At 50.1% G+C, this 26,923-nt stretch overlaps 1 protein-coding gene across 1 annotated transcript in view; it reads left to right on the top strand.

Moving 5' to 3' along the window:
• The window catches only part of VWF (von Willebrand factor), a 178,923-nt gene that overhangs the window by 27,615 nt on the left and 124,385 nt on the right, over positions 1-26,923 (top strand). Inside the window, exons 6-10 of the mRNA XM_032159366.2 lie at positions 1,853-1,977; positions 21,793-22,009; positions 23,604-23,726; positions 24,901-25,012; positions 26,000-26,046. Of these exons, the coding sequence (XP_032015257.1) occupies positions 1,853-1,977; positions 21,793-22,009; positions 23,604-23,726; positions 24,901-25,012; positions 26,000-26,046 (624 nt within the window). The remainder of the gene's footprint in view (positions 1-1,852; positions 1,978-21,792; positions 22,010-23,603; positions 23,727-24,900; positions 25,013-25,999; positions 26,047-26,923) is intronic.

The following is a 26,923-nucleotide window of genomic DNA, read 5'->3' as shown; positions in this document are numbered from 1 at the left end:
TTTGTTTTGGGATGGAGTCTTGCTCTGTCACCAGGCTGGAGTGCAGTGGTGCATTCTCGGCTCACTGTAGTCTTCGCCTTCCAGGTCCAAGCAATTCTCCTGCCTCAGCCTCCCGAGTAACTGGGATTACAAGCATGCGCTGCCATGCCTGGCTAATTTTTTTGTATTTTTAGTAGAGACGGGGTTTCACCATGTTGGCCAGGATGGTCTTGATCTCCTGACTTCGTGATCCACCCTCCTTGGCCTCCCAAAGTGCTGGATTACAGGTGTCAGCCACCGTGCCTGGCCTCTACCCATCTCTTATAAGGATACAGATGATTGCATTTAGGCTCACCCAACTAATCCAACAGAAACTCTTCCTCTCAAGATCCCTAACTTAAGCACATCTTTTGCCATATGAGATAATGTTTACATGCTCCATGGATTAGGAAGGGAATATATCTTTGGTGGGGAGGGGATCTTTTTCTGCCTAGCAAACCCCCACATACCAACTGACTATATTCTAAGGTCTCATTTATATTTTCCTTCCCCGGCGACAGTTTATTTACTATTTGCCAATGCATTACTTGACCTTGAGACATACTTCACTCTTCCAGGCCTGGCTATGCAGAAAACTGCTCATCCCAATACTGCAAAGGTAGTAGTCTCATACTGCCTTTGGAATACAGATTATGCAATTACTTTGCACCAGGCCATGTAGGTCCATGAGGCCCTCACAGTCTATTGTGAGTAGCTGACAGTAGCATGAGCACTGTAAGTACTAAAGCACAGATGCTGTGAGAGCCTGGAGTATGCAGTGACTTGGGGACTGGGCTTAGGTTCCATGTCATATTCTTACCTTCATTCTGCTAAAATATTTTGAGCATTCATAATCCACTATATAAGAATTTAGAGATAAGAGACACAGCTCATACCTTTAAGTAAGGAGCTCACAGTTGAATGGGAGATGAATATGAGCAAAAAGAATACAAACCAAAGGTGATGAGTGTTTTGGTAGAGGGATGCCCAGGGTGCCGTGGGGCACAGAGAAGAGACACCCATACAGGCTGGGGTGAGAAATGAGAGTAGAGCTGTTCAGAAAGGCTCTCTGGAGGCAGTGGTTCTTGAGCTGCATCTTGAAGAAGGAATGGAGATGGTTAAGGCAGTAAGGGGGAGGAGAACATTCCACATGGAGGGAGAAAGGCGTGGAGAAGTGACAGGGAAAGGGCATCTCCTCATCATCTTTCACCTCATCTCTCTCCTTGTAATTGTAACCATCCATCCATCCATCCATCCATCCATCCATCCATCCATCCATCCATCCATCCATTCATCCTTCTTCAGTCTCCAAGCGTCTGCTGAGCTCTGACGCCCATGCCCTGTGGTGCTAGGCTGAGCACTGTATGCATGCTTGTTGTTTAACTTAATATAAATTTGATTCAGGTAAAAACAGACCTAGAGCCTGGTGTAGTGACCCACACCTGCATTCCCAGATACTGGGGAGGCTGATGCGGGAGGATCACTTGAGCCCAGGGGTTCTGGGCTGCAGAATACTATGCTGATCAGGTGCCCACACTAAGCTTGGCATCAATATGGGGACCTCCTGGGGAGCGGGGGACAACTGGGTTGCCTGAGGAGGGGTGAACCAGCCAGGCTGGAGATGGATCAGGTCAAAACTCCTGTGCTGCTCAGTAGTGGGACTGCACTTGTGAATAGCCACTGCCCTCCAGCCTGGGAAACATAGCCAGACCCTGTCTCTTTATAAAACATTGAAACAAAATACACAAAGCCACCAACAGACCTAGAGTTTTCACCCAGAAACTCTGGGACAGGCATAACTGAAGCGTTATTTTCCTGAAACTTTCCTCCACAGGGACCTTGACCTCGGACCCCTATGACTTTGCCAACTCATGGGCTCTGAGCAGCGGAGAACAGTGGTGTGAACGGGCTTCTCCTCCCAGCAGCTCATGCAACGTCTCCTCTGGGGAAATGCAGAAGGTGGGTGTGGCCTGGCCTGGGTGCACCTGGATGGTGTGTGATTTCTGGATCTAAAAGACCGAAGGACTCAGTCTCATATCCTTCCATCTTGGGGAAGAATGGACTTACACAGGGCCCTTTCCTCCAAAACTAACTGTGGCTAGAGTTTGGTCAACTCTAATTCTCAAACATCTGAAGAGCCTGAAGCTCTAAAAATGGGTCTGGGCTAATGACTTGGTGTAGTGTGTCAGTCCATTTGTGCTGCTATAACAAATGCCTGAGACTGGATAATTTTAAGGAACATAAATTATCTTTTATAGTTCTGGAGGCTAGGCAGCCCAAAATCAAGGTGCCAGCATTCAGTGTCTTGCAAGGACCTTCTTGCTGTGACCTGAAGCCGGGTGCTGTGGCTCATTCCTGTAATCCCAGCACTTTGGGAGGCCAAGGTGGGTGGATCATGAGGTCAGGAGGTCGAGATCATCTGGGCGCCTGTAGTCCCAGCTACTTGGGAGGCTGAGGCAGGAGAGTGGCGTGAACCCGGGAGGCGGAACTTAGCACTCCAGCCTGGGCGACAGAATAAGACTCTGTCTCAAAAAAAAAAAAAAAATTAGCCGAGTGTGGTGGCATGCGCCTATAATCCCAGCTACTCAGGAGGCTGAAGCAGGAGAATCACTTGAACCTGGGTGGCAAAGGTTACAGTGAACTGAGATCGTGCCACTGCACTCCAGCCTGGGTGACAGAACGAGACTCTGTCTCAATTAAAAAAAAAAAAAGTACACTGAAGTGCTCTCATCCACCTCTTTTATCAGAGCACTAATCCATTCATGAAGGCAGAGCCCTCAGGACTTAGTCACTTCCCAAAAGGCTCCACCTTTTAATAGCATCACTTTGGGGTTTAGGTTCCAACACATGGATATACAGTTGAACCATAACAATAAGTAACTATGCTTTTCTGTTTTAGACTGCAGTGCCCTCTCTTGTCCCCAAATATCTCCATCATCACCTGCTAGGTGTCTGAAATTTTGCCAGTATAAAAAAGCCACTTCTTTCTTAAGTGGCCATTGTAAAATAGAAATAGGAGGGAAAGCCTCCTCTCATATCAGATCAGCTGGATGGAAAACTACTTTATAGTTGCAGACACTGAAGAGAGTCTGAGCGAGAGACTGTGCCTGAAGTGACACAGCTTGGATGTCAGGATGGCTTCCTGAGGCTGCTGTAACAAATTATCTCATACTCTATGGCTTAAAACAGTAGGCATTTATTTTCTCCCAGTTCTGGAGGCTAGAGGTCCACATTTAGTTTCCCTGGGCTGAGATCAAGGTGTTGGCTGGCTTTGCTCCTTCCAGAGGCTCTAGGTCCTTGCTTCTCTCAGTTTTGGGTGGCAGCAGCATTCCCCGTCTTTGGGCTCATGACTTCAATCTCTGCCTCTGTGGTCACATGGCCTTCTCCTCTCCTGGGCGTGCTAATGCCTGCCAACCCTGGCAAGGCTGGGAGGACTACCCCACCCCTTGCACAGAGTCCTATTGCCACTTACAAGGTAGCCCTGTAGCAGCTCTTTCTGCATCAGAGTTGCCATTCACGATCTCACTCACCAAGACCTCACACTGGAGAGAAGGGGTAGGTGGGGAGGGGTGGCCAGACCACACTCTGCCTTCACCTGCCACAGGTAGAGATGGTCTTTGTGCCTGTCTGTGTGTGGGTGTTTGGGGCAAGAATGCTTTATGTGGGGCAAGACCTCACTGGATAATTCCCTCCCCACTGTGGAACAGGCTAACTTGGGCTGAGGAGGTGGGTGCAGCTGTGAACCTGGACCCCTGTGGGGAACAGGGGTTGCCCTTTTGGGATTGTGCTCAGAGACTCATCATCTGAGGAGCAAGGTTCCTTGGTGGTGCTGTGAGTCAGCCTCCCTGGGAGGGACGTTTGTATGCACAAGGTTTACTGGGGAGCTCTCAAGAGCAGCCTTGGTAAGGAAGTGAGAGAAGCAGAGTTGGGCAGTGGGAGAAGTTGAACTGCTTGTGATAGCATTGACAGAGCTTCAGCGGGGCCTCAGCTGATCCTTCAAGGAGCTCTGGAAGCTGGAGTGGCCCCTACTGGTCACTGGATGTGGGCTGTCCTGGGTAAGGAGGTGGAACTCCCTTGGGCTGAGGGCCATTCCTGAGGAATGACTCAGTGGTGAGCCCTTGGCAGCCAACACTGGACAGCTGGTGGATGAGTCCTCAGGCTCTGAATGGGCACCTACACTGTGCCCCGACACCTACACTGTACCCTGACACCCTCTACAAAGCTGTTCTACTTGACAGCACCACCTTCCTGCCCTCATCCAGAGAGCAACCACACTGTCAAAAATGTCAACTGAAGAATCACAAGGTTCATAAATGTGGAGAGGCAGGCTTTTCTTATTAAGAGTTGTGGCCTGCAGGCTGGCCATCCTGCAGGCTGGGAAGTGTAGCCTCTGGTAGAAACTGAAAGCAGCTCACGCCTATAATCCCAGCACTTTGGGAGGCCGAGATGGGCAGATCACGAGGTCAGGAGATCAAGACCATCCCGGCTAACATGGTGAAACCCCACCTCTACTAAAAATACAAAAAAAAATTAGCCGGGCGTGGTGGCGGGCACCTGTAGTCCCAGCTACTCGGAGAGGCTGAGGCAGGAGAATGGCGTGAACCTGGGAGGCGGAGCTTGCAGTGAGCCGAGATTGCGCCACTGCACTCCAGCCTGGGTGACAGAGTGAGACTCCGTCTCAAAAAAAAAAAAGAAACTGAAAGCAGGCATTTCAAGGGAAAAAAGGGTGGAATAGAAACTTATTCCAAAAGGGTTGGCTCAGTATACATATTTAACAGGTTATAGGAGAAGCTATGAATATTCATAACGGGAGGAGGCATTTGCATATACAGTAAGCAAACATACATGTTACATATGTCCCATATTCACTTTGGGATGGAGACTTAACATTTAAATGCATTAAAATTAGCCTGTATAGGTCAAAAGGCGAAATGGAGGACACAGAGACATCTTGTGCACAGCCTCTGTAAATCAGCCAGAACCATTCTGTGGTTGGAGGTCTCTTACCAGGAAGGAATGCTGGTCAGTACACACACACACGCACACATGCACACACACGCACACACACACGCACACACACACACGCACAAATTAGCTGGGTGTGGTGGTGCACTAGTAATCCCAGCTAATGGGAGGGCTGAGGTGGGAAGATGGCTTGAACCTGGGAGGCGGAAGCTGCAGTGAGTTGAGATTGCACCACTACACTCCAGCCTGAGTGAAAACGTGAGACCCTGTCTCAAAAGAAAAAAAAAAACCCGCAAAAAAGGAAGGGAGTCCCTGCTGGGCCATTTCTATTTAACTCTTAGGAAAGAAAGTCTAATGGTGGTTAGCGAGGGAGAGGGTATAAGGAAGGGTGTTCAACCTCCCTCCTATCATGGCCAGGAATTCAGTTTTAACATTTCTCTGGGATCCCTTTGGCCAAGGGGGAGCCCGTTTAGTCGGTAGGGGGGCTTAGGATTTTATTTTTATTTATCAAAACCTACAAACATGCACAAAGGGTGGCCCCTGCCTATACCCAGGACCACGGTCATGATGGACTCGACAGGCCACAGTTGCCTTTGTCTGGGCACGGGCCGCTCTGCAGAGCGTGAGTGCATGCTGCAGTCACCCGAGTGCATAGCCCATCAGCAGAGCAGTAGGGCAGGTGCTCTGTGATTTTGTTCATCCCATGAGAAAACAAAGCCATAGGAGGTTAAGTAGCTGCCCAAAGTCTCCAGCTAGCAAGGTGCAGAGCCAGGACTCATGCCCTGCCTGGCTCCCTCCCTTTCCTGTTCGGGTCACATTGGTTCAGGCTACTCAAGTTATTTCTACCAGTGGGCCCTTGTGTTTCTCTTGGGGAGTTGGGCTTTGCAGGTTCCTAAGATTTCTTTAAGTTCTAAAACCCTTTATTAGCGTGGTGCGGTGGCTCATACCTGCAGACCCAGCTACTCAGGAGGCTGAGGCAGGAGGATCACTTGAGCCCAGGAGGTGGAGGCTGCAGTGAGCTATGATTGCACCACTGCACTCCAGCCTGGGCAACAGAGTGAGACCCTGTCTGTAAAACGAAACCAAAACCAAAAAACAAAGCTCTTGCGTTGTTTGTTTCTGTGGATTGGGCTATAGAGACAGTATCTAATAGGTCTTAATTAATATTGGATGGGTGGATGAATGGAAGTTGGTGGTGTTATTTATCTAGGGATTGTGACCTCCACAATAATCCAGACTCCTTTACTTGTAGAAATCTGATTTATCTAAGTAAGTACATAAGTAGAGAAACCCAGCCCTCTCCTATTCCAGAAACAAAATAAAACACACCCACATCACCCTCCTCCCACCCACCCGCCATCACAGTAACACGAGAAAGCTTCATTTTAGCTGGCTGTTAATTCAGTGAGTCTTCATCTTCATGGAACAATTTGACCTCTGACCAAGGAGAATGTCAGACCCAGAAAAATATTCTGAGTTGATGCTAAATCCAGCTGCCTAAATTGTGAACAGACAATCTCCACCTCATAAACAAGTACATTCCAAAAGACTTTTTCCCTTGGACTTTGGTGGTGATAGGTCCTCTGGTTAGGCCATCAAAGTCTGCATCATCTGGATCCTAGCCCAGTAGCAGCACTAACAAAGGCGGACTGAGTTCTAGCACGTGAGGGGAGGGTGCTGTCTTGTGGAAGGGAGGAGTTTCCTCTTCTTTCCAGTCAAAGTTCTAAATGCCTGAACCATACCCTTAATAGCCCCTTGAGTGTCTCTCACCCTGGGCCTCGGCGTGGGCGTGGTGCTAAGGGTGTGGGTTTGAGTCAGCCCACTTACTGGCTTTGTGAATCTGGGCAAGACACGTGCCTTTGCAGAGCCTCAGTTTCCACATTTGTAAAACAGAAATAGTACCTGCTGGGTCACTGACAAGGTAAGAGAGGGATAATACGTACAGAGTTCAGCCCAGTGGGGCTAAACTGTTATGAGCCATGATGATGATGAGGAAGAGGAGGAGGAGGAGGAGGAGGAGGAGGAGGAGAAGGAGGAGGAGGAGGAGGAGGAGGAGGAGGAGGAGGAGGAGGAGGAGGAGTTAGCTGGCTCCCCATTTTCTCCCGCTGTCCTGTGTTTTCCACTGGAGTGCCCCTGCCTTGAGAGTGGGAGCCGGCAGAAGCAGGCCAAAGCACAAGCCGGGCTTTAAGCACAAGTTTCAACATTCATTCTTTTTATCCTTCCCCCTCCCAACTATAACCCATTCCTTTTGGGTAGCCGAGCACAGCTTGAGGTTAGAAGGAAAGCAAGCTGCCCAGACATCTCCACACCTCCAAGTGGGTAAGTGACAGGAACCAGCCTTCCTTCTAGAGCTGCTTGTGAACCCAGATGGATTTCAAATTGAGTGTACTCGAGGTATTGTGTAAGAGAGGACAGATTTTCGGCCGGGCGCGGTGGCTCACGCCTGTAATCCCAGCACTTTGGGAGGCCGAGGCGGGTGGATCACGAGGTCAGGAGATCGAGACCATCCTGGCCAACATGGTGAAACCCTGTCTCTACTAAAAATACAAATTAGCCAGGTGTGGTGGCGGGCGCCTGTAGTCCCAGCTATTCGGGAGGCTGAGGCAGGAGAATGACGTGAGAGGCAGAGCTTGCAGTGAGCCGAGATCATGCCACTACACTCCAGCCTGGGCGACACAGCGAGACTCCATCTCAAAAAAAAAAAAAAAAGAGAGGACATATTTTCATAATTTCTTTTTTTCCCAAACATACAGTTGTGCTGTTGGCGGGTGGGTCACTCTTGGCTGCCCTTCAGTGTTCTCCAGGCAGGGGTGAGATGAAGAGGAGGCAGTGGGTGCCTCAGTGGGTGAGGTGGGGCCAGGGTGGCCATGGAGGTACCTCTAATACTGAAACATGCCTTCAAGGATTTATTATTTTTTGTCTCATTTTATTTTGCAAACAGCCCAGTGCAGAGTAGGTACTTGACAAATGTTCCCCTACCCTCGGAATACAAAGGAATGATCTCATTTATCTATTCTGAGTGGGAGGTAAAGACAGGATTCTCAAGTGCAGAACCTGATCCTGAGGTGGGGTTGAGGAGGGAGACTGGGAGGTTTGTCTCCTGGAGACAAAGGGGAGGGAGAATGCAAGAGAAGCCTTGTTTGCCTCCCAGGGCATCTTTCTGAGGCTCCAGCTGTACCCTAGCTACTCGCTTTGTCTCCTGGGTGCATTAAAGTTCTTACTAATCAGTGTCCTGGGAACAGCTGAAAAAACTGGGTACCAGGTTCTTCGTGTTGGGCTGAGGCGGCAAACACGTGAGACCTCCCAGAGGCACAAGCTCCTCCCAGCTCAGAACTCCCGGTTTCAGGTTGTTTACCTGAGAAGAGAGGACTGCTTTGTCCTCAGCCAATCAGATAGCATTTGCCCACAACCGAGGCTTTTTCACTGGCTGGGAAGCACAATGACTCGTCTCCCAAGAGGTGATTAATAAGGTCTTTTGAATTGTTCACAGCCTGTGTAGTCCCGCAGGGCCCCCAGGTTCAGAAGTCCAGTCTGGTAAATGCTACATCATTTATGAGTGTCTGCTGTTGTGGCTCCAAGGGCCATTCGGGGTGGCAGAGTGTTCTGTGTGGGAGTTCACACTGACCTTGAAACTTTCCTTGACAGCCTCCAGAATCTACTTCCCCAACCCTCTGGTGCTTTCTGTCTTTCTAGGGCACAGCAAGGAGTCAGCTCATTCTGAGAGGCAGGTCATGTTACTTATTAGTTATACCTAGGGAATGAATGTTTCCTTGTTATGCCAGCAAAACCCAATGCCTGTCTCCACTGGGACTGATAATGGCCTTGTTTGATTGCATGCAAATTTGCAGTTTTTTCAGCTTTTCAAACTGAAGGTAGGATGGTTGGAGTTTGGAGCTCCAAGCTATGAACATTCAGATAATTGATGTTCACTTGCAGGTAACTATCACAAAGTGTACATTTGAGAAAGAAAGATCCTTAGATCACTTTTAAAAAATTCGTTCAGTCTGGGGAATGCCAGCAAGGGCTGAACCTTACAAAGGGATCTTGGCTTTGTCCTCTAGTCCTGTCTGCAACAGGAAGCCCAAGGCTCCGGGGGGCTGGGCTTGGGTTGCATCCAGCTCATACCGTGGTTTTGCTAATTAGAAAAAGGTACCCCTTTCTCGAGAAACTTCACCACCACCTGCTGGGAAACGGCGAAGATAAACGTAATAACTGAACATATAATGTACATGTATATATGTGTACAATGTCTACCATATGAACAGTAGTCACTTGGTGTGTTGCCACTGTGTGGACTGTGTGGCTTGCATCATGACACGTGATGGTGTTGGCCTGGCTTCCTCAGGGAGGCACAGTCACTGTGGCCATCATCTCATCCTCAAGATGATCAGTCTCTGTTGAGAAACTGAGTGCACCAGTTATCACTCTATCTACCAGTGGTGAATCATTCATCGGCAGCATCAACCTCCGACAGCTGTCTGAAGTGGAAGAAATTTCTTTTCATCAACCTTAGGAATCTTAGGCTCGTAAAAACTCATAGTTGGCTGAGAATCTAGCAGATACCTAGTTCAACCCCCTACCTGCTGCATGAATGCTCTCCACAAACTATGCCTGGGTAGGCAGGTTATGCTGTGACCTTGACTTTAAGAGTTAAATCTTGGCCCGGCACGGTGGCTCATGCCTGTAATCCCAGCACTTTGGGAGGCTGAGGCGGGCGGATCATGAGGTCAGGAGATCGAGACCATCCTGGCTAACATAGTGAAACCCCTTCTCTACTAAAAATACAACAACAACAACAACAACAAAAATTAGCCGGGCATGGTGGCGGATGCCTGTAGTCCCAGCTACTTGGGAGGCTGAAGCAGGAGAATGGCGTGAACCTAGGAGGCGAAGCTTGCAGTGAGCGGAGATCGCACCACTGCACTCCAGCCTGGGTGACAGAGCGAGACTCTGTCTCAAAAAAAAAAAGAGTGAGGTCTTTGAGACACCCTTGCTGGGCGCTTCCCAGCCATCTTGCAGACCTCAGCCCTAGGCAACCCTCGACTCCCTGGTAAATTCTTTCTTTCATCATATGCCCATTTGAAGCTAAAGCCCTGTCCTTCCGTGTCCCTGAATACTGGAGAAGCAGGTGCTTTTGGTCTGGTTTCTCCTGGTCTGGCTCAGGAACTCACATCAATTGCAGTCCTGTCAGTCACTGAATAGCCTCAGATTTCCTGTTTTCCACTGGTCTCTGAATTTGGTGTTTATTAGGTGAACACAAGCCTTATTTTCTTTGGCCATTCGTGTCTTCACATTCTCTCGCTTCCTCCATTATCTTGTAGAACTCTTTCCGCCTCCTCTGAAACAGCATGCAGTTCACCTGTGATTCCTCTTCCTCCCAGAAAGTCACCTGTCCTGCTTGAGCTGACATTTTAAACAGTCATGTTGATTTTGAATAATCACAGCATGCCTTGCTCTCAGTAGCCCAGAGAGGCACTGAAAATCCCCATTCTGTTAGAGACAAAGCAGTTCACTCTTCATGCTCTCATTAAATGCTGCCCAAGCCTTTTATTTGCAAAGAACCTACCAGCCCTTTCTGCTATTTCTGCTCATGGGGACTCTGAAAGGGAAATTCACAGGCATGGCGGGAGGCAATTTAAGCCCAGCAGACTTGGGTCTCACTGTCTAGGCCCACTTCTGCCTTCCCTCCTCCTTCTCCTTGCCTCTTCCGTTCACTTAATTGGAGTTTTGGTCTGGAATGGACTTTTCTTGGAGACTGGGAAGAATTTTGTTACATGTGTTTGCTTGGTAGCATAGTTGTGATTCATAGAGTCCAGTTGTCAGGGGAGAGCCTGGCCCAGAGAAGGTCGGTAGATCTCAAGGAAGGACCCTTGGAACATAGGATCCCAGAGAAGTTAGTTGTCAGATGATGTCCCTGGTTTTACAGTTGGGGTGCCCACCCACTATGCCCCAGTGACACTGAGCTCAGAGCTGGGGTTTGCAATAAGTACACACGTATCTTTTTCCGTTTTGATGAGAACCGCTCTCTCAAGTCTCTTTCTTGAGTCTTTGATAGGCTAAGGAATAAGGACTTATTTCAAGTGCTTTACTGAGGTCCAAGAATCCGGGGAGCAGTCCCTGGTTTGGCCCAATTCTCTGCTTGTCCTCGTGTAAGTTACTTTCCTGCTCTGCCTCTCATCTTCCCTAAGGTAAACAGAGCTCCATGGAAGCCCCTATGGATAAGTAGCCTTTCTTTACAGCGGATTCGCTCACCTGAGTGCAGGATGGGAGAAGGGCAGGGAGCCAATGGTTGTGGTGAAACAGTGGTGACCTTGGCCACTGTTCCCTTGGGGGTCTAGCCTCATGGCAGAGGTCAGTGGCTACCGTGGGGTTTTGCAGATTTCCCTTGAGTTACACAGAACTTGGCCTTTATAATTTTTTTTTTTTAATTTTACTTTAAGTTCTGGGATACATGTGCTGAACATGCAGGTTTGTTACATAGGCATACATGTGCCATGGTAGTTTGCTGCACCGATGAACCCATCATTTAGGTTTTAAGCCCCACATGCATTAGGTGTTTGTCCTAATGCTGTCTCTCTCCTTGCCCCCGACCCCCGCTCCTCCCCCTCACCACAGGCCCTGGTGTATGATGTTCCCCTGCCTGTGTCCATGTGTTCTCATTAGAACTTGACCTTTTATGTTGCTAATTTGATAAGCCCTTGAGGAGAGTTGGATAAGGTCCTAGTACCCAAGCATTCAATTCAAAGGCCTCCCTAACATAATGTTCTCAAAATCCTTTAACAAACTATTTCTTAGGTGGGTTCCTTTCTCTTTTCCTTTTCCATGGTGAGGAACAGAATGGACAAGAATCTGATGGTGCCCATAAGTGCATATTCACTGAGATGTTTCATACGGCTTGGGTGATACGAGGTAGACTAAGGGACAAGACACATAAGAGAAATTAAACCATGAAAGACTGTCTGGGGTTAGTAAATGACAAATCGCCAAGCGAATGGTAAGTGATAGCGCAGCTTAGGGGAATTAGCTCCTGTCACAGAGCTGATGCTCTTTTCTTGCTGGGAGCAGGATGGGTGAGTGACTCAGAAAGGGCTGCTTTCCATCCCAAGAGCTCGGTAGGCCCCAGACTGGGAACCATGGAATGGTGCCCGGTCTTTGTCCTTCCAGCCAGCACGCCCTAATCCCTAGAAGCTGCTCAGATGCCTCCAGGAGCCCCAAGGAGAAGGTGAGGAGGATCCCTTAGAGAGCTCCATGGCCAAGTGTGCTACTTCTCATGAGCACTGGACCCCAGCTATCTTAGAGAGAGGAATGTCAAGCTCTGCAGAAACCATCCATTTGGTGGAAATCTATCAATAGGTTTCACCAGGTCCTTGTGAGTCAGAATCTTGGAATGCGGGTGGGAATCTTAGGCCAGCCAGAAGTTATAAATAGAATCAGCTACCCTCCCCCACCCATCATTACAGGCTGACCAATGAGAAGGTATTCCCTGCTGCAGGGTGAATTCTTGAACCCACTACTTTGGAGCAGCTAAGGCTCCAGGCGCCTCCCTACCTACCAGGGGCTGCTGCAGGGCACCCATCCCAGAGCTAGAAAGATCCGGGCTTGTGGAACAATATTGCACTCTCTGTATTAGACTTTCCTTTCTTTGTTCACTCAGTCCTAGGAATGTCCCCCTCCCTTCTCCTTTGTCAGCTGCTTGGGAGCAAACACAATAGCTAAGCTTCAGATCTCTGGCTCTGCTTTCTCTCCTCCTGCTGCCTGCCACTGAGGAGATGTGCTTGCTTTCCCTCCTCCTCCCCTGCACCCGCCTGATGTCTCCAGGGAAGATGCCTGGTCTTCTTTAATAAACTGGAAATGTGATTAAGATGGACCACAATTGGGTCTGCACACCAACCCAGGCATGGTGAGGTCATGGCTGGATGGGCTGGGGCAGCTGCTCTCCCGCAGCTTCTGGCACCGCTGACAGGAGTTGAAAGAAGACAGGAGTAGCTGATGCAGGGCCTTGGAGCCAGGGAGCTGCTGGAAGTGTGCAAATTGGCTGGCCCTTGTTTTGCATCCCTGCCAGAATGGTTTAGCAGAGAACTGAGGAGCCAGTATGGATAGCAGGCAAATGAGAATAATTATAAGCATTTGATTTCCTGGTGTCATCTCATTCGATTTCATTTTGCAGAAACCATCTAGGGTAGGTCCAAGTATTGCTCTCTGTGTCAGTTGGGAGTAGGTTCAGCTGTGAGCGACAGGACTTATACAATCTAAATTTATTTATCTCTCATGTAAAGAAGCTTGGAGTAGGACGTCCAGGGCCATGCAAGATCTCATGGTGTTGGGATCCAGGGTCCCTCTGTCTTATTTCTCTGTTGTCCCCAGTGGGGGCTTCTACCTCGTGCACCAAGACGCCAGCTCAAGCTTCAGGCGTCACAACTACATTCCTGCAGTAGAAAGAGAAGGGACTAAGAAAGAAGCAATCCCTTATTTTGAGGACACTTCATGGAGGTTGCACAGGACCCCTCTGCTTATAGCCTACTGGGCATTGCTTAGTCATATGGCTGCCCCCAGCTGCAAGGGAGGCTGAGAAATGGAATCTTATTCCTAGCAGCTCTGTGCCCCGGTGGGGGCGGGGGGACTTGAAAACTGAGGATTCTGTGACTAAGAAAGAAGGGGAGAATAGCTCCCGGACAACTTTCAACCTCTTCCACTTTTCCCCTCTTTCACAGGTAGGGAAATGGGGGTGCAGAGAGGCGAGATAATTTTCCTTTTCTTTTTTGTTTTTTGCGACAGAGTCTCGCTCTCTTGCCCAGGCTGGAGTGCAGTGGTGCAGTCTTGGCTCACTGCAACCTCTGCCTCCCAGGCTCAAGTGATCCTCCCACCTCAGCCTCTCTAGTAGCTGGGACTACAGGCACGTGCCACCACGCCTGGCTAATTTTGGATATTTTTGTAGAGATAAGGTTTCGCCATATTGCTGGTCTCGAACTCCTGGACTCAAGTGATCTGCCCACTTTGGCCTCCAAAAGTGCTGGGATTAGGCTGGTTGCGGTGGCTCACGCCTGTAATCCCAGCACTTTGGGAGGTCGAGGTGGGTGGATCATGAGGTCAGAAGTTGGAGACTACCCTTCCAACATGGCGAAACCCCATCTCTACTAAAAATACAAAAGTGCCGGGATTACAGGTGTGAGCCACTGCACTTGGCCAAGATCATTTTCTTAAAGTCACACACTTTGAAAGTGATGGGTTGCGAGAGGCAGAGGTTGCATTGAGCTGAGATCATGCCATTGCACTTTAGCCTGGGCAACAGAAGTGAGACTTCGTCTAAAAAAAAAAAAAAAAAAAGAAAATGATAGGTTGAGATTCTAGCCCAACCATGCTTCTAAAACCTGAGCTACAGCCACTGTATGACCCTGTCTTCTAATCTGATTGTTAGGAAACAGGAGTGGGAGGGCAGGATGGAAATCTGTGTAATTTGTGGTTTGGAATGGACTCAGGGTTTGCACCCCATTACTAGTGTTAAAAGAAAAACCTCAGACAAATTAAATTTAACAGGGTTTACTTGAGCAAAGAATGATGCATGAATCAGGTAGCCCCCGAATCAGAACAGGCTCAGAGAGACTCTGGCCTGCCTCATGGTCAAAGAAGATTTATGGACAGAAAAAGAAAAGTGACTTACAGAAACTGGAAGTGAGGTAGAGAAACAGCTGGGTTAGCTGCAGCGCAACATTTGCCTTATCAGAACATGGTTTGAACAGTGGGCTGCCCCAAGAGGAGGTTACAGTGTGTTTGCATCTCCAGTTAGGTTACAGTTCATTATGTAGGGAGAAACGAGAAACCTTTAGGCCTAACTTAAAATATGTAAGGAGGCAGCTTTTGGCTAAACTTAAAATTTAGCAATTGTATAGCAGTTGTCCAACTGTTTAATTGCAGGACCCTTGTATACTCTTAAAAAATAATGACGGACTTTAAAGAGATTTTGTTTATGTGGGTCATATCTCTTGATACTTACCATATTAGAAATTAAAACAGAAATTTAAAACATTTTTTGATTCATTTTAAAATAACAAGCTCATCATGTTTAATGTAAAGAACATATTTTTAGGCCAGGCACGGTGGCACACGCCTGTAATCCCAGCACTTTGGGAGGCTGAGGTGGGTAGATCACGAGGTCAGGAGTTCGAGACCAGCCTGACCAACATGGTGAAACCCAGTCTGTACTAAAAATACAAAAATTAGCCAGGTGATGTGGTGTGCACCTGTAATCCCAGCTACTCAGGAGGCTGAGGCAGGAGAATCACTTGAACCATGGAGGCGGAGATTGCAGTGAGCTGAGATTGTGCCACTGCACTCCAGCTTGGGCGACAAAGCGAGACTGCGTTTCAAAAAAAAAACAAAACATATTTTTAAATAAAAAGAACGATAAATTCCAAGCCAAAAAATAGGGGAAAAATGACACTGTTTTACAGATTTGCAAATCTCCTTGCTGTCTGGCTTCAGATACGTCATCTGGATTCTCATATCTGTGTCTGCATTTAAATCTGTTGTGATATATCATGTCCCATAGCCTCGGAAAGTGCATTGCACTTTGGTGAAAGAGTGAGAGAAAAAAGTGCAAATAGCATCTTAGTATTATTATAAAAACAGTTTTGACCTTGTGCACCCCGAAAGGATCTTGGGAGTCCCTAGGCGATCCCTGGACCTCACCTTAAGAACCACTGACTTAGGCCGGGCGCGGTGGCTCACTCCTGTAATCCCAGAGCTTTGGGAGGCCGAAGCGGGTGGATCACGAGGTCAGGAGATCGTGGCCATCCTGGCCAACATGGTGAAACTCCGTCTCTACTAAAATTACAAAAATTAGCTGGGGTAGTGGCACGTACCTGTAATCCCATCTACTTGGGAGGCTGAGGCAGGAGAATCCCTTGAACCAGGAAGTTGGAGGTTGCAGTGAGCTGAGATCGTGCCACTATACTCCAGCCTGGTGACAGCGCAAGACTCCGTCTCAAAAAAAAAAACAAAAAACAAAAAAAAACCTGCAGACCTAGTAAATTCTTTATCCACTCCATGCCTCAGTTTCTAAATCTGAAAGGCTGTCTGTATCAGCCTTTGTCTGAGGAGAGCTGTGTTCTTTGGAGGTGTCTTCAGGCCTCTGAAGGGCCCATTTGTGGCATGGGTGATGAGATGGTCTCTGAAAGTACTTTAGGTGGGCTAGGAGAGAGGTCAGCTGTGGAGAAGGAGGTGAGGTTTGCCTCAGCCTTTCCTGAACGCAGGAGGATGGGCGGAGAATCTGTGGAGGGCCTTCTGGGCAGGGAGCTCTAAGAGCCAACAGCCTCCCATGACTGAGTGGATGGTGAGAGCCGGAGATGTCTGGCCTAGGCATCCCGCCTGGCTCCTGCTGCCCATCCCACCCACTGGTGTGCATGACTGTGCCAATTCCCACAGGAAAAGAGGGCACACGGAGCCGTTTCTAAGCCATGGAGGGCATAACCTAAGGGGAGTGAGAGAAAGGGGCCTATGAGAACTTCGCGCAGGCAGGAACACACACGGAAGGGTCTGAGGGCATGGGAACAGGCGGAAAGTAGACACCTACTCAAGGAGAGCTTGGCTGGGTTTGGGTTATGATGGGGGCCGTAACTACCTGCTAGGAGAAGCTGAGGCCACAGACTTGGAACAGCCTCTCAGAGGGCAGCTGTGCCTTTCCTGGGGAATCTGTTGGCAAGACTGGGCTGGAGTCTCAGTGCTCGGCTCAGCCGTGGTGACCCTGTTCCTTCTCCTGCCTGAGCTTATGCCATTGGCTTCCCCTGGCATGGCCTCCCTCCTGCCCTGCAGCCTGAGTCCTATATTGCATCCAGGGCCCAGCGCAGACTGCCTCCCATTAGGCAGCCTTCCCTGGCGTCTCAGCTGCAGGTTTCTTGCTGCTGCCATTGGCTGCACCATTGGGAAGACACCTCTAGGTGAGGACCAAGTCTTCAGGCTGTTATGCAAACATCCCCATGGAAACGCCCGGTTCAGGTAGACTGAATGCCAGTTAAGAGCTGGAGGGCATGACTTACTCCTGTCTGCGTTCATCACTGTTAGGTTTGATTCAGCATGTCCTTATTGCCTACCATGAGTGCCCTGGGAATACAACTCCTGTCTTTGAAAAGCTTGCAGAGAAATGAAGGAGATGGCCACAGAAATGGACCATTTCAGTACAAGAATAGAGGCCCCCAGAGGGCTGTGAGGACACCTAACTAGGCAGAGTGGGGAGAAGGACCTGTCAGAGGAGCCTTCCTGGAAAAGGAGGCTCTTGATCTGAAGTGTGGAGTGGGAGTTAGTGGGGGCCAAAGAAGGGGGAAATGCGGGAGGGCAGACGGGATGGGCAGAGGGCAGATTCCCCCGCTGGGCTTTATGAGGGGGATCTGTTTGCTTTCTATTGCATTCCTTGAGCCTGGCACAGTGTGTGAGGCGGGGAGCAGGGAGGGTGAGGCTGGAGAGCCAGGCTGGGGTCAGATCATGAAGGGTGAGCTTCCTGGCTTTGCTGTCTCCTAATGAGCTAGAGCTTTGCCCTGTCAGCCAGGGTGGGACATACATAGTTAGACTTGCATTTCATATGGCCTTGGACACCCTGCTGGAGGCCCAGAGGCCACACTGCTAATGCTTGTTGAGTGAATGTTTTGGTCACTACCTGCCTCCCAGTGACTCTGCCATCAGCCTGAGAGTACAAGATGCCAACTCCTCCTTGGGCCTATTTCTTTTTCTTTTTTTTTTTGAGACAGAGTCTCGCTCTGTTGCCCAGGCTAGAGTGCAGTGGCGCGATCTCAGCTCACTGCAAGCGTTGCCTCCCAGCTTCGTGCCATTCTCCTGCTTCAGCCTCCCAAGTAGCTGGGACTACAGGTGCCTGCCACCACGCCCGGCTAATTTTTTTATTATTTTTTTATTTTTAGTAGAGACGGGGTTTCACCGTGTTAGCCAGGATGGTCTTGTTCTCCTGACCTCTTGATCCGCCTGCCTTGGCCTCCCAAAGTGCTGGGATTACAGGTGTGAGCCACCGTGCCCGGCCCTTGGACCTATTTCTGTGTCCTGTCTCAGGACCTGGTCTGGTCTGGCAGGGCTACCTGTGGCAGAACAGGGAAGCTGGGAGCAGCAGAGATAGCCACCTAAACATGCCGTGTGGTATGGCTGCAGGTGAGTGCGGATCCAGCTGCGGGTGCTGGGCAGACCTCTGCAAGTCCTGCTCGGCTCTCAGACTGTGCCCGCTCAAGTGGACCAAGTTTAGGCCAAGCCTGACCAGAGGAAGACTGAAGGACAAAATGGGAGGACAGACTTTATCTTTTGTTTCTGCTAAGAAAGAAACCCTAGGCAGATTTCAGAAGTTTGCACAGTGGAGGCCAAAGGAATTGTTCTAAGAAGGGAGGTGGCTGTTTCTGCAGAAATCCACTCCCATCCTGCAGGCAAATCATCAGAAACACCCTTCTTGCTAAGGCTTTCTATAAGCCATTTAATGCCTCCAGGGACCTCCCAGGAAATGTGCTGGAGTGCTGTTCCCATTATCCCTCGGAGTGGGAAAAGAGTGATCTGGAAATGCTGGAGATGGGCCATGCTGGGCTGTGTCTCATCACGGCTCTGAGAGGGGAGGGTGCCTGGATTCCTGGGTCTCTTCTTTCCCTTGGCTGGTACTGCGTCCTGCTGGTGAGAATCCCCGGTTCCTGGTCCCTGTGCCTGCAGGAATCAGTCCTGTGGTGCAGGGACTGCTCCGAGCCACTGTGCTACTGCCCAAGTGATGGCAGCAGTCATAGCAATGACCAGGAAAACCCCAGGGAGTGCCTTTTTGAGGTTTTCTCTAGTTTCAAATTGTGGGTAGGGAAAAGGCTGGACAATAGCCTGAGCACATGACCCTCTCTGGGACACCCTCATCTGCACTGCATTAGTTCAGTGACCTAATTCCCTGAATGACATTTTTGATGGGGTAGGCAGCATGGCAGAATGGAGGGAAAGACACAGGCCTCGGTCTCCTTCCCTGAGCCCCAACTTGGCAGTGAGGATGGGAAATTCTGCCTATTGCAAAGAAGAGAGGTTCCCTCCCTGCTACTAGAAACTCACTTTGTTTTGGAGGGGTGTGAACTTCCCAAATAAAAGATGAATACAAGCAGCCCCTCTGTTCCCTACGGAGCACCCAAGATACTAGGAAGTGATAATGTTGCTGGGTCTCAGTATAGCCCAGGCAGATGGAGATAAGGGGAAAAGGACAAAGGTGTCCTTCTCCCCTGCCGGGGACCTGCTCACTATTCTAGAGGGTAAGCCTAGTGGCTGGAGGGATCTCTCTGGAGGCCAGGAGATGATGAAGATGATGATGATGATGATAGAGGTCGTCATTTATTAAGGTAAGTCTTCCGTCTTGTCACATAGGAACTGTTACTATTCTCCCCTGTTCTGCAGAGGAGGAGGGGTTGAGTAAACAGCCTAGCCCACACGCTAGCATGGGGAAGACGTTGGGCTGAATCTGGGGCTGTGGAAGTCATGATGAGGCCAAGGCAGGCCTGCCCACCTCTGTCCGTCTCCCTGGTCATTGCTTTCAGAAGCCTCAGATTCCTCTTGTGTAAAATGCTCAGGGTGACCAATGGAAGGCTGCATGTAAGCACCTGAGACCTGAGTGGTCCCGGGACCCACAACAGTGGCCTGCATTCATGGCTGGCCTACATGGTGCTGGCATTGTGGCATCTTCACACGGCCCCAACAGGCCGTCTGAGACTGATCATTTCCACAGGTCATTCTCACTCTGGGACACTCTTCTCCGACCAGGTGAGCTGATTTGCCTAAGTCCCCACCGCCAGTAAGGGGCAGAGCTGGGCCTTAGGCCTAGGCTTTTCACAGCCACACAGTGGGTGCCCGCCCGGCAGAAGGGGATTGGGCAAGGCAGGGCCGTGGAGGGGCTGCTGTTGGCTCTGAGACACAGAGCAGCTGATGGCTGTCCCCATGAGCCTTCCCACTGCAGTTCTGCAGTTCAGCAACCCGTGCCGGTGGGTGCTTTCCTAAGGTGCAAAGAGAACCTGGCTTTTTTTTTTTTTTTTTTTGAGACAGGCTCTTGCTCTGTCACCCAGGCTGAAGTGCAGTGGCACAATCTCAGCTCACTTTAACCTCCACCCTCGCCCCCCGTTCAAGCAATTCTCTTGCCTCAGCCTCCTGAGTAGCTGGGATTAGAAGCATGCGCCACCATGCCCCACTAAGTTTTGCATTTTCAGTAGAGATGGGGTCTCACCATATTGGCCAGGCTGGTCTCAAATTCCTGGCCTCAAGTGATCCGCCCGACTTGGCTTCCCAAAGTGTTGGGATTACAAGTGTCAGCATCTTTTCCAGGCCTGCCTGCTTGGCTTTGATGGTGGAGTGGGTGGAGGCCTAGCAAGGGGCAGGGCTCTAGCACCAGGCACTGGGGCTGGGACACTGATTTCCTTAGGACCAACATCCCTGTGCTGCCAGACTGGGTTTCGAGGACGGTGAGCAGATGGGGTCAGGTTTCTATTCCTGTGGGCTTTCTGTGGCACCGCAAAACAGGAGGCCCATGGGCCTGGCCCCTGGCCCCGACTGTAGATTTACGCAGGCTTGCTCTGGAGACCCTTGGTACAATTCGAGCTGATTAAATTCCCTCTCCTCAAAACGGGTAGTTTCTTTCCTCTTTTTTGCTGTCCCCTTTCCAAACACCGATTGGCTCCAGTTTACCCTTCAGGACTCAGTCCTTCCATTGAGATATTCTTGCACTTTTTTCTTTTTAGCTGAAGATCATAAGTTCTTTCGTGAACTCCCAGCTTTGTCAGTCAGAGAGTATTGCATGATGCATCCAAGAAGTTATGCAAGAAAGAAATCATGGGGATCATATATATGCGTGACTCTGTGTTGTGCCAAAGCTAAGAAAGACATCATGGATTCTAAGACACACCAATTGTTCTGTGTATCGCTCAGAAACAAAAGGCTACCAATTCAAATATGATAGCCATCCTAAGATGCAATCCGACTTCAGAGATGTTACACTGTGGGAAAAAGGTGTATTTAGAGTTATTAACATATAGAATGGAGAGATGTTTCTAGGTAAAATGTAGGGTCGTTTATACTCGTGAGTGAGCAGAAGTAGGAAATGACGACAATTCCAAAGCTGCCTGTGTTATCAGGATGAGGGCATCAACAAAGTGGTAGAACCAAGAATACTCGTGCCTGCTGCAGTGTGTCTGGGACATTCCACAGAATCAGCGCATGCTGTTGCTGACGGGAACTGGTCCCGTCTGGCCCCAGCAATCACCTGGGGAGTGTTTCAAAAAAAAAAAAAAATAACCATCTTGCTGAACCCCATCCCCAAACTACTGAATTCAGATCTCTTAGGGTGAGACCCAGGAATCTCTACTTTATATAAAGCCCCTTGTCCCATCCCCCTTATTCATAGTGAAGAAGATCAAGGTCAGGGAGGGGAGCTGACCAGGTCAGTGCAGAACCGATGCTGACAGCATTCCTGGACTCTGCAGCCACCCAGGCCAACTCCAGGGCCACTGCTCTTTGTGCTTCTCTCCATCCTCTGTCCGTTCCTAGGACACTGCCCACCACGGCAATCCAGGGCCTTGGACTCTGCATTTCCAGGACTCAGTCTAGGATGTAACCTTAGCCTTGGTCTACTTCACATTGCACGGGTCCAGCATCTTTTCCTTGGTCAATGGGCTGGTGCATTGAACACATGCATCTGCTTGGTGCCAGCCTGTCCCAGGTGCTGAGGGAGCTGCCTTGGTTTCCCTAGCAGGGCTAAGTGTCAGTGCCACACTCAGGGAGACACTAAGGGAGCTACCGCTGAGGCAGCCCCTCTTCCTGCAGGGCCTGTGGGAGCAGTGCCAGCTTCTGAAGAGCACCTCAGTGTTTGCCCGCTGCCACCCTCTGGTGGACCCCGAGCCTTTCGTGGCCCTGTGTGAGAAGACTTTGTGTGAGTGTGCTGGGGGGCTGGAGTGCACCTGCCCTGCCTTCCTGGAGTACGCCCGGACCTGTGCCCAGGAGGGAATGGTGCTGTATGGCTGGACCGACCACAGCGCGTGCAGTAAGTCGGCCCCCTGCCCCGTCCTGCCCTGCAGGGGATGAAGGGTCTGTCCTGGGTGGTGTCCCTCAGGGCACTTCGGGGCTGTGTCACGTATGTGCGGCTTTACCACACCCAGCCAGCCAGTGACCGCAAAGCCACGTGTCCCGGACCCATTTCCTGAATGGCTCCTGCCCTCTGTCAAACGGGCTTCCCAAAGCCCCATGTCCTGCCCCTGCCTCCGTCCCACCCCCATGCCTCCCCTGGCGACCCCTGATTTCCCTCAGGAAATCCGACCCCCGCACTCACACAGTGTTCTCTGCTTCCCACCAAGATCTTGGCAGTTGCGGTTTCGGTTTTTGTCTTCACCGCCTGCCCGCCCGAATTGATGAGGAGCAGGGCGCTGACCTGCCTGTCTGTGTGTGGTGATCTTTGAGAGAGCAGAAAGCATTGATTGAGTTCTTCTCTTTTATTAACTCAGCCTCCTCTCTCCAGGCTAATGGCCACTATCCCTCCTACCTTACTCGTGGTGCTGTGTGTTTCATCTTCCAGTCTCAATGGGTGCCTAGTTATGGTCACTGTCCCCAAATTATCAGGATTAAGTGGGGACTTCTGAGGTCACCTTGCAACAAGTCTCCTCTTTCCCCAGCCCTTCCAGTGATGAAAAGCCATGCAGACAGATAAGCAGCCTGCGATGGTTCCACAGATGAGACAGAGGAGCCGGCCACATCTTTACACTGCACACGTGTGTCTCAGTGTGTGGCAAATAGCTGCTGAATTCGAACTTTCCACCTGCAGTGGGGGTGTGAGGAAGGAGGATGCTGGCAGCTGGTTTCTTCTCTGTAAAGCCGAGTGGCTTTTTTTTTCTTTTTTTTTTTTTTTAGGTCTGTGAACATAGGGTAGGGGAGATAGCTGATGTATCTTGCAGAAAGGTTAAGGGGCAGTAGTTTGGTGTCAGAAAGCCCAGAAAAGAGTGCTTATGTGTTGCGGTCTTTCAGTTAGCCTGAACGTCGCTCAGCTACAGGGTAGAGAGCGGAAGTAGGAGAGCCTGTCCTTGCAGCGAGGAGCTGGTTCCAGTGGGAAGAACAGAGAGTGCTTAGGTGATACCTGTGAAGGCAGCCTTGCGGCAGAGTGGAAATAAATATGGAATGACCGTCACCATGCAGGCAAATGTGCCCAGTGCTGGGTGGGGCATTTGATTGGGGCCAATTTCATGGGGAAAAGGAGGAGGGGTGGGATAGAGGGCACCATGACTCCTTGCTTTGTCCTAGGAGGCCACTTGTTTTGAGCCTAGAGGAGTTTGGTGTCACTCTGAAAGGGTTTTAGGTGAAGGTGAGGAAAAGAATGCCAAGTTGTTCATGGAGAGCAGGTGACCAAGGGGAAGGGTGGGGGTCCTGGGTGCCCCCGATGGGTCTTGGTAAGGGCCTCACAAAAATGGAAGATTTTCATCTAAGGAAGGGGTGGCCTCAGGAGGGGGGGCACGTGGCTCACTGGGGCCGAGATGGCCCTGGAAGCCTGAAGACAGAGGGGAGCACTCAGAGTGGGCTGCGGCGTGGCTGGTGAGATAATGCACCAGTGGGACCTGCTCTGGGCAGACCCCTTTGATGTTCCTTTTCAGGCCCAGTGTGCCCTGCTGGTATGGAGTATAAGCAGTGTGTGTCCCCTTGCGCCAGGACCTGCCAGAGCCTACACATCAATGAAGTGTGTCAGGAGCGATGCGTGGATGGCTGCAGCTGCCCTGGTAATGAACTTCCCACTTTATTTACAGATCGGAGACCTTGCCAGCACCCTTGGCTTTAGGAAGCGAGATGAAGGCCACTTGTGTTTGCTCCCCATTGCTGAAATCAGAAGCCTTTTATTAAGTTTTTAAATGTCTTTGTCCAGCATGATCAGGATTGAACTGGTCTTTATTTTTAATGTACGTTGTCCTGTTGTACTGTATCCATGAACGCACTTGTGTTGAGGGAAATTGGAGGGTGGCCTGGGCCCTGACAGTAACTTTCTTTGGGGAAGTCGTGGCCCATCTGAGCTGAGTTGTTTTCTCAGTTAGGTGTGTCAGGGAACCGATCTGGGAAAAAGATGTCCTGGGCTTGCCATGTGAGCTCAGCTGAAAAAGGGCTCTGCACTAGAAAGTCTTTTCAGGGGAGGCTTGGTGGGCTTTGGGGAAAACCCCTGTTTAATTACTGAGAGCAAGGCTGGGTGCGGTGGCTCATGCCTGTAATCCCAGCACTTTTGGAAGCCGAGATGGGCGGATCACTTGAGTTCAGGAGTTTGAGACCAGCCTGGCCAACATGGTGAAATCCCGTCTCCACTAAAAATACAAAAATTAGCTGGGAGTGGTGGTGCGCACCTATAATCCCAGCTGCTTGGGAAACTGAGGCAGGAGAATCACTTGGACCCAGGTGGCAGAAGTTGCAGTGAACCGAGATCGCATCACTGCACTCCGTCCTGGGTGACAGAACGCGACTCGGTCTCAAAAAAAAAGTTATTGAGAGTGGGTCCTGTGTGTTTCAACTCATTACTTCTCTCCTGGAAGAACTTGAACAAAACTCTTGACTCCCTTCCTTCATCTGTGGAATGGTGGTGAGTAGTCTTCCCCGTCTCACGTTACATTAATGTGTAAGGGAAGCAGCACACACATTCTTGAGCTTCTGGAAGAAGCCCTAAGCCCAGACTTGTGCCTCCCCTACTGGATGACCTGGAACAAAATTCTTTCACTCATGTCTTCATCTGTAATAATGGAGATGAGGAATTTCCCTTCCTTATATTGCATTATGTGAAAGATAAACACCGCAGAACAAGTTCTTTGAGCTTCCTGGAAGAAGCCCAACCATTGCCCCTGGGGATTCTATAGTTGTGGGATGAGTGATGCAATGACAATGTTGAGGCCTTTGTCTTGATGCCCTTGACCCCAGAGGGACAGCTCGTCGATGAAGGCCTCTGCGTGGAGAGCACCGAGTGTCCCTGCATGCATTCCGGAAAGCGCTACCCTCCCGGCGCCTCCCTCTCTCGAGACTGCAACACCTGGTAATGGGGGCTGCGCAGCGTGCTCTGGGAGACCTGCCCAGGGGACTGGGGAGGGAAGCTGGGTCAGCAGGGGTGGTGGCAGGTGGAAAAGAACCTGGACCATGCCCAGAAAGAAGAGACTGAGTTGGAGGCTGCTGGTGGGGACTAGGGACAGGTGTGGCAGGCAATCATGGGGAGCAAAGAGTATATTACAGATAAATAAGCCTTGAAGACGGGGAGGTCAGGAAGGGCAGGATCCTTCACGTGCAGACATCATCTCTAGCTGTCCCTCCAAACTATGCTTTCATAAATGATCCTCTGCCCCTGGAGGAGGGCTGTATCACTAAGCAGCACTTAGGTCCTTCTCTCCTTGAAATCTCTCATCTGCTAGGTGGTAGGGAGTTGCAGTGGCCAGTGGAAACTCACACCAGTCTACCCTCCCTTGGTCCCTGCAGTAGGCCAGGCCCAGCCTGGCTTCTGTCATCTCAAGAAGCACCCCTGGATGTCACCTCTGGCTGGCTTTGCCAGTCTCCTGCACAGCAGGGACAACTCGTTTGGTCCCCAGGCCTCCTCCCTTTGCTGTCTTAGCAGCCTTCCGTGTGCACTGAGCCCCCAGGTTCTCAGTCGGCCACTGCCCACCACACTTCTGGGCTGGGAACTACCCATTTCCATGTCGCTGTCTTGCTCTCTGCCACTCACTGTGTGTGGGGTAGGAATTTGACTTCTTGGTATCCGAGTAGATTTTCAGGGGGATCAGGTAGTTTTTTTTTTCCTTCTTCTTTTTCTCTGTTGGAGTTTCTTCCCCTGGGTAATATCTCTAAGATTCCTTTGTGGCCAAAGCTCTGTCCTGTACGGTTTTAACCCTATGAAGATTCTGCTAGCACCAGCTCCTTTCTTCTCCCACATCCCTTCGTTTGGGGGCTGTGATAACTACCATGAGCTCAAAATCCATTTGCATACCCTTGTGTTTGCAGAACCACCAATGACCCGTGCTTTTTCCCCCAACAGCATCTGCCGAAACAGCCAGTGGATCTGCAGCAATGAAGAATGTCCAGGTAGGCGACCTGCCGCTCATTCTCTTCCTCCTTCTCTGAATGGGGAGGCGTCTTCTTCTCTCTTACCAGACAGGGAGGGCCACACCTCAAGGCAGCGAGAAGTTGCCCTCTCTGCACAGGTTGGCTGCAACCACATGACCCCAGCTCTGGTTTCAGGTACCGGCTATGCTAACCCATTCACAGGCCAGAGGTGGGAGCCCTGCAACGGCTGAAAGGGGAGAATGCACCTGCGTTCAGGTGTTATTGTCTGTCCTTATTACCTGTTTGCTGAAAGGATTAAGGTTGATGAGCTGTAAGGCCTGTATGGTCATGATTGACTAAACAAAGAGGATACAAATTCTTTGGAAAATTAAGAGGTAGAAGGGCCTGGTAATTCTTTAGGCTTGAAGGGACAGTTCTAATGGAATTTTCCAGAATGCCTAATATGAAGACCATGGCGTGGTCCAAGAGCTAGGAAAACCAGGTCACCAAATGATTCCTCCCATCCTGTCCCTGCCCTGGAAAATCTGCTTAGGAAAAATTATTGAGCAATCTCTGCCATTTGCTTTCTCCTCTGTTTGGCCCCAACTCTCTTCTATTTACTGCAAACCTTGCCCATTCAAAGCTCCCTTCTGTCCCACCTTCCAATGACCTCAGACCTTGCCCTCTGTGGTCACTCACGTGGTGTTTTCTATGTGCTGGCCACTGTGCTAAACACTTTCTGGTTACAACCTGTGAGGCAGGTGCAATTTATTCTCATTTTAGGAAAGCAGAAACAGACCTAGAGAGGTTAAATGGCTGGCCCAATGTCACACAGCTGCTACAAGGCAGAGCCAGGGCTGGAACTCACAACTGCCTGACTTCTTACTTTTTCCCTTCCCTTTCTTCTCCTTCCTAG

This window comes from Hylobates moloch, unplaced genomic scaffold, assembly GCF_009828535.3.
Source record: "Hylobates moloch isolate HMO894 unplaced genomic scaffold, HMol_V3 SCAFFOLD_8, whole genome shotgun sequence".
NCBI classification, from domain to species: domain Eukaryota; kingdom Metazoa; phylum Chordata; class Mammalia; order Primates; family Hylobatidae; genus Hylobates; species Hylobates moloch.
The sequence above is the reverse complement of the archived record's forward strand: the minus strand, read 5'-3'. Positions and strand labels throughout refer to the sequence as shown.